The 17673-nt window shown below is 41.2% G+C and overlaps 1 protein-coding gene across 2 annotated transcripts in view; it reads right to left on the bottom strand.

Moving 5' to 3' along the window:
- The window catches only part of LOC136873893 (uncharacterized), a 145434-nt gene that overhangs the window by 119431 nt on the left and 8330 nt on the right, over window positions 1-17673 (bottom strand). For both annotated transcript variants that reach the window (XM_067147214.2, XM_067147215.2), the window contains exon 2: window positions 874-1074. In XM_067147214.2, the coding sequence (XP_067003315.2) occupies window positions 874-1066 (193 nt within the window). In that variant the 5' untranslated portion in view covers window positions 1067-1074. The remainder of the gene's footprint in view (window positions 1-873; window positions 1075-17673) is intronic.

Genomic DNA, 17673 nt, shown 5'->3' with positions numbered 1-17673 from the left:
ACTCCCTGTTTTGGTTTTCTGTAAACTCTGAGTCCACTCTGGGTATTTGAAATGCTGTGGACCTTAAACGATACCTTTGGACATGGGAATGGTAAATATGAAGTTTGGTTAAAATATTTCCAGTAATTTCGCAATTATAAGAAATATGCTTTTTTACCCACACATCCGCTTTTAGGCTAAGTCCGCCCTAATTTAGAGCGGAAAACGATCCGTTAATTATATTTCCCTTATTAATCCTCGTATCGAAATGATGCACATGAGAAAAAAGTTTTAGAAATTGATTTCCATTAAGAAAGGTAGATTTCCATTAAGTTAGGTTTGTATATTTTGTGAGAGTGCATAATCAAGGTTCCGGTTTCGTATAAATCCCCAGTAAATTCAGGGATTTAGAAAGAATATTGGCCCTAAAACCTACCCAAAGACAGGTGGTTTCTAGATATGGAGTTTGGTAGAAATATATCCAGTAGTTTTCAAGTTATAAACAAACAAACAAACAAACACCAAAGCTACAAAATATGGATATGGTCATAATTACTCCCGAAACGGATAACTGTACGAAAATGTCGCCAAAATAGTCAATGTACAGACACACGGTCGTTACGATTGTATTTATATAGATTAACAAATTAGTAAGATACAACGGATCCTGTTCCATTGCAGGACAAACGCTAAGAAGATGATGATTAATTAGTAAGGTGTATATGTGGGTTGGTGGACATCAGAACTTCTATAAAAAGTTCATTGGCCCTCAGACTTCACAAGGTTGAGTACCCCTGAGATATACAATTACCGAAAACTGATGCATGCGCAGAACATCGTTCATATGAGTTCGGCGTTTGCGGTAACTCTAAGTAGGCATCTAAGTAGACTCACCTAAATAGCGTATGCAGACTGGACAGCAGCCACATTCACTAGCGTTAGGTTTCAAGTAGCCTCCCTCGCAGGAGACAGTGGAGTTCTTGCAAATGGCAGGGTCACAGACGTTGGTGCAAGTTGTGGCTGGGTACGCTTGGCAGCATGCAATCAGGAGCAATATCATGGTGCAGCCTCTTAGATATGACCACATGTCGTACGCTGGAACAGAGGAAGGTACACACTCTCTTATTTCCACCACCAAACACTCATACAGAGTAGGGCTCTCTAAAGAGCCTTAATATAGAGAATTACATCACATGTGTTTACCGCCAGCAGTCCTACATGCCCCTCTTACTGACAGATTCAAGCCTCTTTTTTCTATCAAAAGGTTCTGTATAGTGATTTTCCCACCGGACGATCTAACTCAGTCTACAACACTTCTAATGTTGTGATAATGATGATGATGATGATGATGATGATGATAAAGATGATAACTGGCGTCGGCAGATAAAAAGGGGAATGCCGTGAATGGTGTAAAATGAAGTACCGTAATGTTCGAAAAAATAAAAGAAAACGAGTAGAGTTGATCAAAGCAGGTTGAATAATAATAATAATAATTGTACCGGGCGGTACACCTCCACGCCGCTAATTTAAAATGTGCGCCAGTTGAAACTCCTCTGCTGAAGGAAGTCTGAACTTTATCGACGGTATTAATTTTCAAGTTTCTCAGAAGATGTCACCACGTGGAAAGTTTGGAGTTTTTGAACTGTGCCACTTTTGATGTATTTTTGTTTTACCGGTAGTAAGAAGTGTGAACTTTCTCTTCTAGAGGACACTACTGAAAAACTACAATGGTGCACCCTAGTGCGATGTGAAAGAACTGTTTTTTGGAGAAATTTTTATTTCAAAAGTTTGTTTCTTGTTAATTTTTTTTCTGTTATTGTTTAAGTTGGCTGTATACCCCTCTCTTTTTTTTTGCTAGTTGCTTTACGTCGCACCGACACAGATAGGTCTTATGGCGACGATGGGATAGGAAAGGCCTAGGAGTTGGAAGGAAGCGGCCGTGGCCTTAATTAAGGTACAGCCCCAGCATTTGCCTGGTGTGAAAATGGGAAACCACGGAAAACCATCTTCAGGGCTGCCGATAGTGGGATTCGAACCTACTATCTCCCGGATACCCCTCTCTTTCCCCTTGTTTTGTATTTAGCCAATCCCGAATTTCTTTAATTAATTTCTGACCAATCTGATGTATCTTCCCCCAACTTGAATATGCTGCTTATCCCTAACCAATAAAGTTTTGGTGGGAGGGTGTTCTCATTCCAAAAACGCCTCGAACCTTCCGCGAGAGTATATAAACTGCTGATTTTTGGGTCTCTGCGCCACTTCTGTTCCATCTTTTAGTGTGTAAAGTACATAGCAGGGGGCGGGAAGCGCCTCTTTCTTCGGCAGCGGTCAACAACAAGGTAATGGCCGATTAATAACTTCTTTCTTTGCTAGCTCAGCAGTTTAACTCTCGGGGCGGGTCCGAAGTTTTTCCATAATGTAACCTTCCTTAAAATGTAAAGACCCTTGGTATCTATTCTATCTTTAAACTGCATATCGGGATAGAGAGTGCTTAACCCTCTCGAGCTCCCACTCATATTGTTTTGAGGTGAACTTATTTTTTCTCAACCTATTCTTCTTTAACGTAATGTAAATTGTTCCTTTCTAAAGTCACCTCTTTAGTATGGGATTAGCCCCTGCATTAATGGCCTAGTGCCAAGTAGGTTTTAAACAAATGTATTAGGAGTGCAGGTCGCCTCCTCTCAAGTGGTTATTTTAGAGGTCATGTAATTAACCTTTTTTCTTACTTAATAGACCTCAGTAGGTTGGGTATTTTACCCCTGTATCTATATCCTTAGAGGACAACTTGAAGGTGGAGTTTGGTATGGCCTTTAATAGGCTTAATGTTGAGAGCGAGTGGCTCTTTCTCGAAAATTGAGTGTTGTATGCCTCGGGGAGGCTTTTCTGTGTAATTTGGAGCAAGTGCTCCTGAGCATGAATGGGGTTTTCTGCCCCTCTGTTAAAACTTATTTTGGAGTAAGGTTGGGCTGATTGCCCAAGAATTGTGAAGTCGGGGCGCGAAGCCCAAATCCGGTAAATATTGTAACTACATTTTGTTGCCTTGCTACTCTGTACCTGCCATGCTTGTTATTTCTTTATTTTGAAAAGAAAATATAACCTTGTTAATTTTACATGAACTCTAATTTCGTAGCTTGAGACCCGTTCACACCCGCACCTTCTTTCACCTCTAACTACCGCAAAAACACGGTAACAATAATAATAATAATAATAATAATAATAATAATAATAATAATAATAATAATGGTTTTAAGTCCTGCTAACTGTCTTTTATGGGTTTCGAAGGAGCCGGGGAGCCGGAATTTTGTCCCAGAGGAGTGCTGGTAAAAGGAGATTGAAGGTGAAGGAGAGCAGCCTGGTACGGGGAAGCAATGCTGGACTTGGCAAGGAGCTCCGAGATCAACATCTACGGCTTTCCTCTCTCCAAAGTGTAGGCAGGAAATATACCCTGAAAGCTGTAGACTTTTCCTCAATACAAACTGACAACTTCACAACCCGTACCTCAATGTATGCTCATTTATTACAAGATATTTCTGTAACAGATACATAGGAGATACACTGTCACGTTACTTTGACCACCGAGCGAGTTGGCTGCGTAGTTTGGGCCACGTAGCTGTGACACTGTATTCTAGAAATCGTAAGTTCAAAACCCGCAGTCAGAAGCCTTGAAGATGGTTTCCTGTGGTTTCCCCGTTTACACATCAAACACCGTACCTCAACTGCGGCCATACACTTCCTTCCCAGTCCTTGCCCTGCCCTATCGCATCATCGCCATAAGACTCGTGTTAATAAATGTGACGTAAAACCAATAAAAATAAAAGTTAAACAACTTGGACCGCCACTAATATCTGAGCAATGCACGTAGCACGGTGTTATTTGGTATGCCCACAGTACATTCCACAGCCACTGGACGGTTCGTGACGAAGAATTCATAGAGCGAACCCGACGACTGAGGTGAACCACAGAGGCTACGGGGGCAGGCAAATTGCTACCCTCACAAATGGCCTGCAAATACTTGAGTACCATGTGTACGGCGTGACGACACCCAAAGCCGTATTATATGGCTTCTATGGCAGGCCAATGCCCTAAAGAGCTGCTGCACCGCGGTATATCAACTTCGTGTATTAACTAACCAAGAAACATGTAAGATAATCATGCCTATACTCGGGACTTATTCCAGACGATCAGAAGTTGCAGTGTATGATGTTTATGAATAATCTTAAAGCAAAACACCACTGACGGACTGTGTCGGAAGCAAGGCCGCAAGACCTACGTCTTTCTGACAGAAATGAACCTGCGGGCGCCGTGTCAGTGTAAACTGCGTCCAGTGTTGGAAGATCGTCATGCTTAGGTGGGTACCGAAACCCATTCAATCAAGAAGTGAGTGCGGCCGTAGCCACATACGACGAACCTAGTTACATTTTCGAAACAGGCTCAACACTCAATACGTCTATCGCTCGGACTTTTGGAGGTCTCAAGTCCTTCCTGAAACACAGCCTGTTGCATACATCACAACCGTAACCAAACTCATTGTCTATAAACACAACACCGAAGTGCGAAGTAGCAGCTTGCCAAATCCTGTCAAACTCGGGCGCCCGACGCGAATGATCATCCTCCACGAGGTGCTGGTGGTCACAGATTGTCTGCGAGAGATCTCCAGAGACCGCTTCGTCAACCTACTTCCAGACTACAGGCTCCGCAGGCGCGGTAGGCTCAAGGGCTGGGCTGTACGTCCCATTGCACGGACACCACTACTTTCTTGCCGACACGTTCTGTTGCAGACTTCTTGGGCTTTCTCGATTCCTCAGAGTTTCCTCTATCATCCTGAATACGTTTAAGGTAGTTTGTGATCCATTTAGACCGAAGATATTTATATGTTTTGCTAATTTAAATTTAGTACAACTTTCAAATTATCAACCGATCTGTTCACGAAGCGGTGGCCAATAGCACCTGCAAGTTACAGCGCTCTATCACAGAGGTACTCACGCTGGGCACACAGCACTGTAAGCGGGTGGGCAGGCAGGCAATGAGCGAATGTTACTCGCACACAATCAATCAATCAATCAATCAATACTGATCTGCATTTAGGGCAGTCGCCCAGGTGGCAGATTCCCTATCAGTTGCTTTCCTAGCCTTTTCCGAAATGATTTCAAAGAAATTGGAAATTTATTGAACATCTCCCTTGGTAAGTTATTCCAATCCCTAACTCCCCTTCCTATAAAAAATATTTGCCCCAGTTTGTCCTCTTGAATTCCAACTTTATCTTCATATTGTGATCTTTCCTACTTTTATAAACGCCATTCAAACTTATTCGTCTACTAATGTCGTTCCACGCCATCTCTCCGTTGACAGCTCGGAACATACCACTTAGTCGAGCAGCTCTTCTTCTTTCTCTCAATTCTTCCCAACCCAAACATTGCAACATTTTTGTAACGCTACTCTTTTGTCGGAAATCACTCAGAACAAATCGAGCTGCTTTTCTTTGGATTTTTTCCAGTTCTTGAATCAGGTAATCCTGGTGAGGGTCCCATACACTGGAACCATACTCTAGTTGGGGTCTTACCAGAGACTTATATGCCCTCTCTTTTACATCCTTACTACAACCCCTAAACACCCTCATAATCATGTGCAGAGATCGGTACCCTTTATTTACAATCCCATTTATGTGATTACCCCAATGAAGATCTTTCCTTATATTAACACCTAGATACTTACAATGATCCCCAAAAGGAACTTTCACCCCATCAACGCAGTAATTAAAACTGGGAGGACTTTTCCTATTTGTGAAACTCACAACCTGACTTTTAACCCCGTTTATCAACATACCATTGCCTGCTGTCCATCTAACAACATTATCGAGATCACGTTGCAGTTGCTCACAATCTTGTAACTTATTTATCACTCTATAGAGAATAACATCATCCGCAAAAAGCCTTACCTCCGATTCCACTCCTTTACTCATATCATTTATATATATAAGAAAACATAAAGGTCCGATAAGACAGTAACGTTGTGGCTACGTGACAGGCCGTGAAGGTTGAGCAAGTCACTCTCGATCACTGCGGCGATACACGAGTTTGAAATGGAGGCAGAAATCCACGTCATTACATCGTAAGAAATAAGTTGTTTATGTTCATTGCAGTTTATGTATTTTGACCGGATACAATAAATACGGTACAAGTTGAAATATTTTTGAACTGTACGTAATGAATTACAGCTTTCAATATTATATTTGAGGTGCTTTAGAGACATTTCTTATGTAATACGGAGTTAAGGCGGATAAGCTAAGGCTTGTGGTTGTTTGGGTTTAAAATACCTGATAAACTCACGAATAATGCAATCGTGCTAACAGGGAATACCATTAGGTATTATTTTGTTTGAAAGCTTACTCTATATCTACTTGGTAGACATTTTCATTGTTGTACTTTCATCTTTGATAATAAATATCTATCTCCTCACTCGTGATGAAACTCCCTCGCCATTTAGAGGTTAGCTATTATCATCGGATACCTGATAAGTTTGAAATACTGTTGTTTGAGTCATCAGTCCATAGACTGGTTTGATGCAGCCCTCCATGACACGCTATTCTGTGCCAACCTTTTCATTTCTACGTAACTACAGCATCCTACATCTGCTCTAATCTGTTTGTCATATTCATACCTTGGTCTACCCCTACCGTTCTTGCCACCTACACTTCCTTCAAAAACCAACTGAACAAGTCCTCGGTGTTTTAAGATGTGTCCTATCATTCTATCTCTTCTTCTCGTCAAATTTAGCCAAATCTATCTCCTCTCACCTATTCGATTCAGTATCTCTTCATTTGTGATTCGATCTATCCATCTCACCTTCAGCATTCTTCTGCAACACCACATTTCAAAAGCTTCTATTCTCTTTCATTTTGAGCTAGTTATCGTCCATGTTTCACTTCCATACAATGCCACGCTCCACACATAGTCTTCAGAAACATCTTTCTAATTCCGATATCAATGTTTGAAGTGAGAAAATTTATTTTCTTAAGAAAGCTCTTCTTTGCTTGTGCTAATCTGCATTTTATGTCCTTTTGCCATCGTTAGTTATTTTACTATCCAGGTAACTATATTCATCTACTTCCTTTAAGACTTCATTTCCAAATTTCCTGCATCACCTGCCTTCATTCGACTGCACTCCATTACTTTTGTTTTGGACTTACTGATTTTCATCTTATTCTCCTTAGCCAAGACTTTGTCCATACCATTCAGCAGCTTCTCGAGATCTTCTGCAGTCTCAGATAAAATAACAATGTCATCGGCAAATCTCAAGGTTTTTATTTCCTCTCCTTGGATTGTGATTCCCTTTCTAAATTCCTCTTTGATTTCCTTTAGTACCTGTTTTATATAAACATTGAAAAGGAGGGGGACAACTGCAGCCTTGCCTCACTCCTTTCTGGATTTCTGCCTTTTTTTTTTCAAAGCCCTCGATTCTTATCACTGCAGACTGAGTTTATACCGATTGTAGATAATTCTATGTTCTCGGTATCTGATCCCAATCACCTTCAGAATCTTAAATAGTTTGGTCCAATCAACATTATCGAATGCCTTTTCTAGATCTACGAATGCCATGTACATGGACTTGTCCTTCTTGATTCGATCCTCTAAGATCAGACGTAAAGTCAGGATTGCTTCACGTGTTCCTACATTTCTTCTGAAGCCAAATTGATATTCTCCCAACTCAGCTTCAAATTGTTTCTCCATTCTTCTGTAAATAATACGTGTTAAAATTTTGCAGGCATGAGATAATAAACTATGGTGCGATAGTTTTCACACCTGTCAGCACTGGCTTTCTTGGGAATAGGTATAACAACATTCTGCCGAAAATCGGATGGGACTTCTCCTGTCTCATACATCTTACACATTAAATGGAATAATCTTGCCATGCTGGTTTCTCCTAAGGCAGTCAGTAATTCAGAGGAATGTCATCAATTCCAGGTGCCTTGTTCCTATTTAGGTCGCTCACAGCTCTGTCAAACTCTGACCTCAAAATTGGGTCTCCCATTTCATCAGCATCATCAGCCTCTTCTTGTGTCGGAACCAAATTATCTACATCTTCACCTTGACACAACTGTTGGATATGTTCCTTCCATCTTTCTGCTTTGTCTTCTTTCCCTAGAAGTGGCTTTCCATCTGAGCTCTTAATATTCATGCACCTAGATTTCCTTTCTCCAAAGGTTTCCTAGATTTTCCTGTATGCAGCTTCTACTTTTCCTAGGACTATACAACCTTCGACATCCTTGCACTTCTCCTTCAGCGATTTTTCCTTAGCTACTTTGCACTTTCTATCCACTTCATAATTTAATCGCCTGTGTTCTTTTCTGCCCTCTTCATTTCTAGCATTCTTGTACTTTCGTCGTTCATCAATCAGGTCTAGTATGTCCTGAGTTACCCACTGATTCTTAGTTGATCTTTTCTTCCTTCCTAACATTTCTTCAGCAGCCCTGCTGACTTAATTTTTCATTATTATCTACTCTTCCTCTATTGTGTTTCCTTCAGCCTTTTCATTTAGTCCTTGTGCAACATGTTACTTGAAACAATCCCTCACACTCTTTTCTTTCAACTTGTCTAGATCCCATCTTTTTGCATTCTTTCGTTTCTTCAATTTCTTCAGCATCAGATGGCATTTCATGACCAACAAGTTGTGGTCAGAGTCCACGTCTGCTCCTGAGAAAGTTTTGCAATCCAACATCTGGTTTCTGAATCTCTGCCTAATCATAATGAAGTCTATTTGATACCTTCGAGTGTCTCCAGGTCTCGTCCACGTACAAAGCCGCCGTTTGTGGTGTTTGAACGAAGTATTGGCAAGGACTAAATTATGATCGGTGCAGAATTCCTGCAGCCGACTTCTTCTTTCGTTCCTTTGTCCCAGGCCGAATTCTCATACTGTATTACCTTCTCTTCCTTGGCCTACCACTGCATTCCAGTCTCCCATCGCAATTAGATTCTCGTCACCTTTTACATATTGTATTAAATCTTCTATCTCTTCATATGTTCTTTCGATTTCCTCATCATCCGCTGAACTAGTAGGCATATAGACCTGCACTATTGTGGTGGGCATTGGTTTGGTGTCTATCTTGAAGATAATAATTATTTCACTATGCTGGTCGTAGGAGCTTACTCGCTGCCCTATTTTCCTATTCGTTATTAAACCAACTCCTGCATTTCCCCTGTTTGATTTTGTGTTGATAATTCGGTAGTCGCCTGAACAAATATCCTGTTCTTCCTGCCAACGTACTTCACTTATACCAACTACATCTAACTGTAGTCTATCCATCTGCCTTTTCAGATTCTCTAATCTACCACAACGATTCAAACTTCTAACATTCCACGCTCCGACACGCAGAATGTCAGTATCCATCTTCCTGATGATCGCCCCCTCTCGTGTAGTCCCTACCCGGAGATCCGAATGGGGGACAAATTAACCTCCGGAATATTTTATCCGGGAGGAAGCCATCATCAGTACATCATTCTTACAGAGAGAGCTGCATGTCCTAGGGAGTTAGTTACGGCTGTAGTTCCCCGTTGCTTTCAGCCGTGTAGCAGTATCAACACAGCTAAGCCACGTTGAGTATTATTACAAGACCATACCACCCAATCATCCAGACTGCCGCCCTTGCAACTTCCCAAAGGCTGCTACCCCCCTTTCGATGAACCATTCCTTAGTCTGGTCTCTCAACAGATACCCATCCGATATGGTTACACCTGCGGCTCGGCTATCTGCTTCATTCGGACAGGCAAGCCTCCCCACCGCGGCAAGGTCAGTTTTTCAGTAATTCAGTGAACAGGGAACAGGAACAGTCACATAACATTACAATACTGTGCAAAATCAAGCATTAAACTTGTTTAATTATGTAAATATATTACGTTTTGCTTAATTAATACCAGGAATTATACTTATTAATGGAAATACTGTTATTGCCATCCAGGAAATTGTAAAACGTAGCTTGTAGGCCTAAGCTTAACACTGTATCTTTGCACATTGTTTTTTTGTTTCGTTTTTTTCTTTACGTCGCACCGACACAGATAGGTCTTATGGCGACGATGGGATAGGAAATTCTTAGGAATTGGAAGGAAGTGGCCATGGCCTTAATTAATGTATAGCCCCAGCTTTTGCCTGGTGTGAAAATGGGAAAACCGAGCTCGATAGCTGCAGTCGCTTAAGTGCGGCCAGTATCTAGTATTCCGGAGATAGTAGGTTCGAACCCCACTGTCGGCAGCCCTGAAAATGGTTTTCCGTGGTTTCCCATTTTCACACCAGGCAAATGCTGGGGCTGTACCTTAATTAAGGCCACGGCCGCTTCCTTCCCACTCCTAGCCCTTTCCTGTCCCATCGTCGCCATAAGCCGTATCTGTGTCGGTGCGACGTAAAGCAACTAGCAAAAAAAAAAAAAAAAAAAAAAAGGAAGCCACGGGAAACCATCTTTAGGTTGCCGAGAGTGGGGTTCGAACCCACTATCTTCCGGATGCAAGCTCACATTTGCGCGCCTCTAACCGCACGGGCAACTCGCCCGGTTTTGTGCATTGTGACAAAAATTATAACGTGTCAGTTTTCTTTGAATGTTTAAATATAAGACAATAAAACAGACTGTTTACATTAAGCGCAGTATGTTGAATCGGAATATGTTGAAAAGGTCGGTTTTCTTGCGATTATAGCGTTTTATTTTATTTTTAATACTGTACCCGAATCAACATTTCGTTGAGTAGTGGAGGAGAGCTTCGTGGATGCAATCGAACGAGACTGCACCACTTCCTTGCCTAGTATGTTCGCTATCTCGCTTCACTGTGAAGTATGCTTGCTACGTACCGGGCGAGTTGGCCGTGCGCGTAGAGGCGCGCGGCTGTGAGCTTGCATCCGGGAGATAGTAGGTTCGAATCCCACTATCGGCAGCCCTGAAGATGGTTTTCCGTGGTTTCCCATTTTCACACCAGGCAAATGCTGGGGCTGTACCTTAATTAAGGCCACGGCCGCTTCCTTCCAACTCCTAGGACTTTCCTTTCCCATCGTCGCCATAAGACCTATCTGTGTCGGTGCGACGTAAAGCCCCTAGCAAAAAAAAATGCTTGCTACGTAAGCTGCCCGCATTTACGTCAGGTCAGCCCCGCCGCACTGGGCTAGCCTCAACGAGCGCCCAGCTCTAGCACCACGGAGTTGCGAACTATACAAATTTTCCTCAGAATGATGACCGCTCTCACCACTGACCTGACGTCACCGATTATTGAAACTACTGTATTTTCGAAGAATAATTTCATCCTTCATCTTTCCAAACTTGTGTTGACTATTTAGATATGGTTTATGGTGCAAAGTTATGAAGCCAAAATTACAAAACAGAACGGTCCAATTTCCCGTGTGTCGCTCGAAATTCTTCGCGGGGCACAATACACGAACGAAACGAAAGACGAAAATATAGGTGGGGGGGGGGGCAGGTGAGGGACATTCGTGACGTCACCCGGCGCAAGTCTGACTTGGGGTAAAATGAAAGACACATTAGTTAGTACAATTTTATTTACAAGTGGCTAAATAAATACATAAATACAATGAACGGCTATGTTATTGATATTATTTTTTATGAAATAATTTATGCGGCTGGTAGCCATGAGACACGGGCTATTAATTAATATCTAGGAGGTGTTGAAACATGCGCTCGGTCTATATCATCAACAGATTTTTCAAAAGTGTGTACACCACATAACTTCTGCCTTAATTGCACCAAGTCCACCGCAATGGAATCAGTATGTCGGGCGTAAGATTCTCTCTTCAATAATGACCGGGCGAGTTGGCCGTGCGGTTAGAGGCGCGCGGCTGTAAGCTTGCATCCGGGAGATAGTGGGTTCGAATCCCACTGTCGGCAGCCCTGAAGATGGTTTTCAGTGGTTTCCCATTTTCACACCAGGCAAATGCTGGGGCTGTACCTTAATTAAGGCCATGGCCGCTTCCTTTCAACTCCTAGGCCTTTCCCATCCCATCGTCGCCATAAGACCTATCTGTGTCGGTGGGACGTTAAGCCACTAGCAAAAAAAAATCTTCAATAATACACCCATCATGAGGTCGGAATTCACATTCAGAAGTCGATATGAAATACATTCGAAATTCTCAAATTTTCGACCTTGCAGAAATTCGTCCCTACGGCTCGTAGGGTACTGTTATTGTATCATCATCTCGGTTCCAGAGAGAGCTTTCTAATGACACCCCACATGAGGAATCTGAATTTATATTTAGATGGTTAAATCACTTATTTTTCGAAATATTTGTTATAAATTTTCAGCAAACGATACAAATTTCATTATATTCCTTATTGACAGCTGTTACAATTGGTAGGTAAAATGGTTCCGCCTATTCAGTACAAGGCTAATGACACATATTTTCTCAATAATTAGTTACATTATCACCAGTGTTCACTCTCACTCATTCAAACATTGCCCTTGTATTCGCTATATAATGTAATTTATAATTGTTGGCCTATCTATTTGCGAAAAATGAGACCAGAATCTTTTAAATCGATTGACACGTTGGCTCGCCATGGCACCCCGAAGTGTTCTGAGTACGCGAAATCGAGTGCTAAAAGCAGTGGTTTAACATTAGGACGTGGGGACGCGGGACTTAAAAGGACCCGCAGACTTTCCCAGAAAACAAAAACAACAAGAAACGAAAACAAACAAACAAACAAACAAAATGTTTGCACTCTGCACGGAAAACGTGATGTAGAATGGGCCGAGAAAGATTGATTTTTACAATTCGTAAGTAGAGTAATTGCCAGGTGGTTGCATCTGGCTGCAATTATTGTTATTGTGTTGAGACCAGCAAAGTGATCTCTCGCATCACGAGCGCCACGCTCTCTCAATAATAATAATAATAATAATAATAATAATAATAATAATAATAATAATAATAATAATAATAATAATAATAATAATAATAATAATAATGTTATTTGCTTTACGTCCCACTAACTACTTTTACGGTCTTCGGAGACGCCGAGGTGCCGGAATTTAGTCCCGCAGGAGTTCTTTTACATGCCAGTAAATCTACCGACACGAGGCTGTCGTATTTGAGCACCTTCAAATACCACCGGACTGAGCCAGGATCGAACCTGCCAAGTTGGGGTTAAAAGGCCAGCGCCTTAACCGTCTGAGCCACTCAGCCCGGCCTCTCTCAAAAAGACATGCGCCAAATTATTATCTTATTTTAGACTTAATTATTACTGTTGTGATGTTTGGGACATCACTGCATGTTTTCAATTATTGGACTATATATTTAATTGATAAGATGTATATATTTAATCACTGATATGTCATGTTTAAATTAATATATATAGGGTTTTATCATCCATTTCAATCATCATTTCATTTCTTTGTATCGCGGCTATAACGTATTCTGAATGAACAAATTATTGGGCAAAAGTATTTCAACATCATTCATATTTATAACTTGCAGTAAATTTTCCAATAGCCGTTGTGAGGTGACCAGAGTCAGCAGGCTAATTTCAGCCCGGTTCCAGGAAAAGTACGTCATCTAGGTTACGAGAGACCTCACCCTCTCTACCTCATGAAGAGACAGTTGATACATTATAAACGCCCACTTTTCGTACTGCACTACCTGACGCTTTATTTCAGCGGGAACGTTCAACCTATGTGAATGAACATAATGATGCAACGTGATGGATTGACAGCAATACATAGGAGAAGGAATGAGACCTCGAATCTTACTGGACCATGTGATATGGCTGATGGAAGGAGACTTTTGAACCGATATATACCCGCCGACAAGAGCTGGAGGGACATTCTTATTCTTACTCGTAAGCAGATTGTTACTTGCATTCTGATTCTTATTCTGATTCTGATTCTCACTCTTAGAAGACACTCTTACTACGATTCTACGTCTGCACATCGGAGAAGATTTTAACTTAGTTCACTTCGCATCTGAGTATATACTACTCAAAAGTTACTCTCATTGGGACTTGTTATCTCAATGACGAGAGGTAGTCAACGGGAGACCGGTTTTGACTAGTATAGGGAAGGAGAGCTTTTATTATGAATTTAGCTACGCTACTGTTCCGTAATACGGAAGAATACAAGTGTATAACCCATGGTGGTTTTGCATTTAAAATTAGGACTCATTACGACTTTATGTAAGGAGTAAAGTAGGAAGTGTTAAAGACAGGAAATGTAGAAGTAGGACTGGAATCCAACAACAGATGAGGCAGCCGGTACGAGATATCCACCCGTCATCAGCTTCAAGACAACAGAGTCTATATATGGTGAGCTTATGGCATAAGTTACTGCAAGTCTTCGCGCAACAGTTCATTTTCTTAGAATTAATTTCATTCAATTTTTCTTTTGCTTCCGTAAGATCAGATTTCGTTAATACGCCGTTACGTCACGTTTTTTCATCCTAATAAATAGCTGTTTTAATTTGTATGTTCTGAAATTATTATTAATGATCCTCAAATTCCAAGTTAGTGTACTTAATGATTTGTGTCCCATCATCCTACCCCTGGGAGTTTTTGAGTCTCATTACGTATTATTATTATTAATTATCAACTTTCGTTTTCAAGCCATAAGCTTGAAGACTGGCTTCCATGGGATATTGTTTATGGAGAAACAATGAGATATCATTTATTTATTTTAATATTAAAGTGACCCGCCACGTTATTATTTTGTCTAACATATGTGGGCAAAGTGGGTACGTCACACTGTTTCTATTTCTTCCGCACAATGATCATTTTCGAAACTACAATAAAAGCAGATGGTCTCCGAAGAGGCCTGGTGCAGGTCTTTCGCGTTGACGCCGTATGGGCGACCTGCGCGTCTGTGAGGATGAGACCCTACCTATGATGATTTTTAACGCTGAAGACGGCACACACACCCAGCACCCGAGCCACTGGAATTAACCAATAGAGGTTAAAGTCCCCGATCCGGACGGGAATCGAATCCGGGACCCAATGGACCAAAGGCCAGCATGCTAACCATCTAGCCATGGAGCCGGGCATTTAAGAAACTGAGACTTATAAAGAACTACCTGTGAAATGCTATGACCTAAGACAGACTTAGTGAACTTAGCTTCCTCAGCATCGAATGTGACAACCGCGACTTTGCATCCCAGAAATAACACTGCGTGGTCCAGTTTGTTTACATTCTGTGTGTAAAGTAGAGTATTAAAATCAAAAGATGGAAACATATTTCTTTATGGTGTATTTCAATCTCTACAACATACTTTTTTTAAATAAAATATATTAATACATTATTTAATTTTGTAACAGTAAGTACTTTGTATATAATGAAATGTATATACAGTAGATGGCATTAAAGTCATGATTCTATCTGCTATAGTTAATTTCATGTATGTTCTCGATAGGTTTTATACAATTTATTTTATGGGGCCCAATTTTGTTTCCTGCCGATGGGCCCGTATCATATTTGTTACGCACAGCGCTCCCGCGGAGAGAGGTTAAATAATCACGCTTGTCTGTGTGAGACCTCGAGTTACCTAGCGTATGTATGTATGTATGTATGTATGTATGTATGTATGTATGTATGTATGTATTGAACCCGACGGGAGCATGATCCAAGGACCTTTGGTTGATATTGAACTTCGTAATTACGCACGCAATGCTATTTAAGGGAAACAATGCTGAAACTGATTAATATTCATATCATTAATAGAGGTAATACCGAAACTAATTAATATTCATACCATTGAGATAGATAAATTGTCTTTTAAAAATTATTCTACGAGATTTCTTTGTCTGCGACTTATTGCGCAGTATTGTCCTTTGTGTAGCGGGGGCCCGCAGAGGAAGCCAAGCCACCTTAGACCCGGGAGGGGTTATGAATGGGGATTCCCCGTGACATCACTCGAGAGAAGACATCCCTCCTTAAGACTCAGAAAATGAGGGGAAACCAACTTTTTCGAAACGAAATATAGGAGCCATCTTGGATTCGGACTAGCCAACTTAATTACCTACGATCTAGAAAATTAATGAAACTCAAATTATGGAGTCGTCTCCCGATTTAAAAGGGATAAATGTCACTGGGACATTTATTTAGAGTTTTTAATGTCCCTTTTCTTGATAACTTTCAGAAGAAGAAAGAATACTGTGTTGTTTCTGCGTGGAAAAGTACTGGGCCATCTGGTTATTCTCATGACACGTCCTCGAAGAAGGGAGTTCACCACGCCGGGTGGGGGAAGCCGGACAGATTTTAATTAATTAAAGGAGATCCACCGAAGGATAAGTGAGTAGATATGTCTCAATCGCATCAACTAAATACTGGTCACCGATTAGCCGTACTATTATACCTCGAGTATGCCGTGAATAGGCAATACGCAAATTAGTGGAAGGGGTCTCGCTCCCTTGTAAAAACTACTGCAGTAAGGGACGAGCGTCATTCGGGACTCGCGGCTCATCGACGGCGAAGCTATGCTCGGTTAAGCTCTCGTGTGTTCTTTGTTCAAGTGAAGCTAACTCCCATTTTAATACAATTCGCATAAACATTGTATAGTTTTGGTCTCTGTGACGCCAGTATTAACTTTTTATAAAGCCGTGATGTGTAAAGTAATATTATTATCATTACTATAGCCCGATAGTATTACGTAGCGGCGGACTGAATAGTGGCCCAGAGATAGACGAGATTCGGTACTGAACCGCGGACTACGTCGTCGCATACGAGATCGTGACCGGACGTTCACAGTGAACGCTGTTAACCGGAGTGTGGAATTAAACAGTGGCGTTGTGTGTGTACAGGATTAACTGCCAGCGGCTCCACCAGGAACGAACCATGGACCCTCAACTTCAAGGTGGTATGGAAATGCAAGGAATCACCGCGGTGCCCATGGACCAGGAGTAAGCCCAGGATGGACTTCCCGGGCTGACGAAGGTGTCATCATGTAATGGAGATGAGTACAAATTTTCAATATCTGGCATGCCTAATGGGGATGGGAATATCTATTGTAAGCTGACGCTGTAAAAGATCAAAGATGTAGTCTAGTTGAAATAGAGCGCCGAAATGGGCGCGTAGTTATTAATTCTTAGTTTAGGAAACCGACGACAGGTCTGAGTAATTGATTGTAAATAATTTAGGGAATATAATACTTTAGTTTTGCATGTGGTAGAGATTTATTCAATTATTTCTTTCTTGGGAGATTTTGTTTGATTATTTGCGTCAGAAGACCAGGAGGAATGAGTTTAGGGGAGTGCAGTGAGAGTAGTTATTAATTAGAGTAATTATTATTTTGATAAGTGCATGGCAAGTAAAAACGGTAAGTACTATAGTGTGTAAGGCACGTAACTACGAGGCTCAGCGGCCGAACTGACAGCCAAAACCCCCCTTTTGAAATACTTAGATAGGGAGCGTTGTGATTTTAATTGATTATGTGATTAAGCTTACCAGGATGTCAACATAGAGCGAGTGTCAAATATCAATCCGTGTGAATATTAATTAATTAATAAATGTATTGCCGTGTGACGATAAATAACTAAGTGCTGACCATTGATTAATTAGCAGTCAGTAATCAGATGTTAATTGCCGTGCGAGTACGTAATTGTGTTGTAATGGCTGAATAGATTCCGCACGATGACCAGGTATGATTAATGCAGCGGGTAAGTCATGTAGAATGGCAACAACAACAACAATAATAATAATAATGATGATGATGATCGGGCAAATATTAGCA

Source organism: Anabrus simplex, chromosome 5 (assembly GCF_040414725.1).
Source record: "Anabrus simplex isolate iqAnaSimp1 chromosome 5, ASM4041472v1, whole genome shotgun sequence".
Taxonomy (NCBI): Eukaryota; Metazoa; Arthropoda; class Insecta; order Orthoptera; family Tettigoniidae; genus Anabrus; species Anabrus simplex.
Note: the sequence above shows the minus strand (reverse complement) of the source record. Positions and strands in the feature narration are given on the sequence as shown.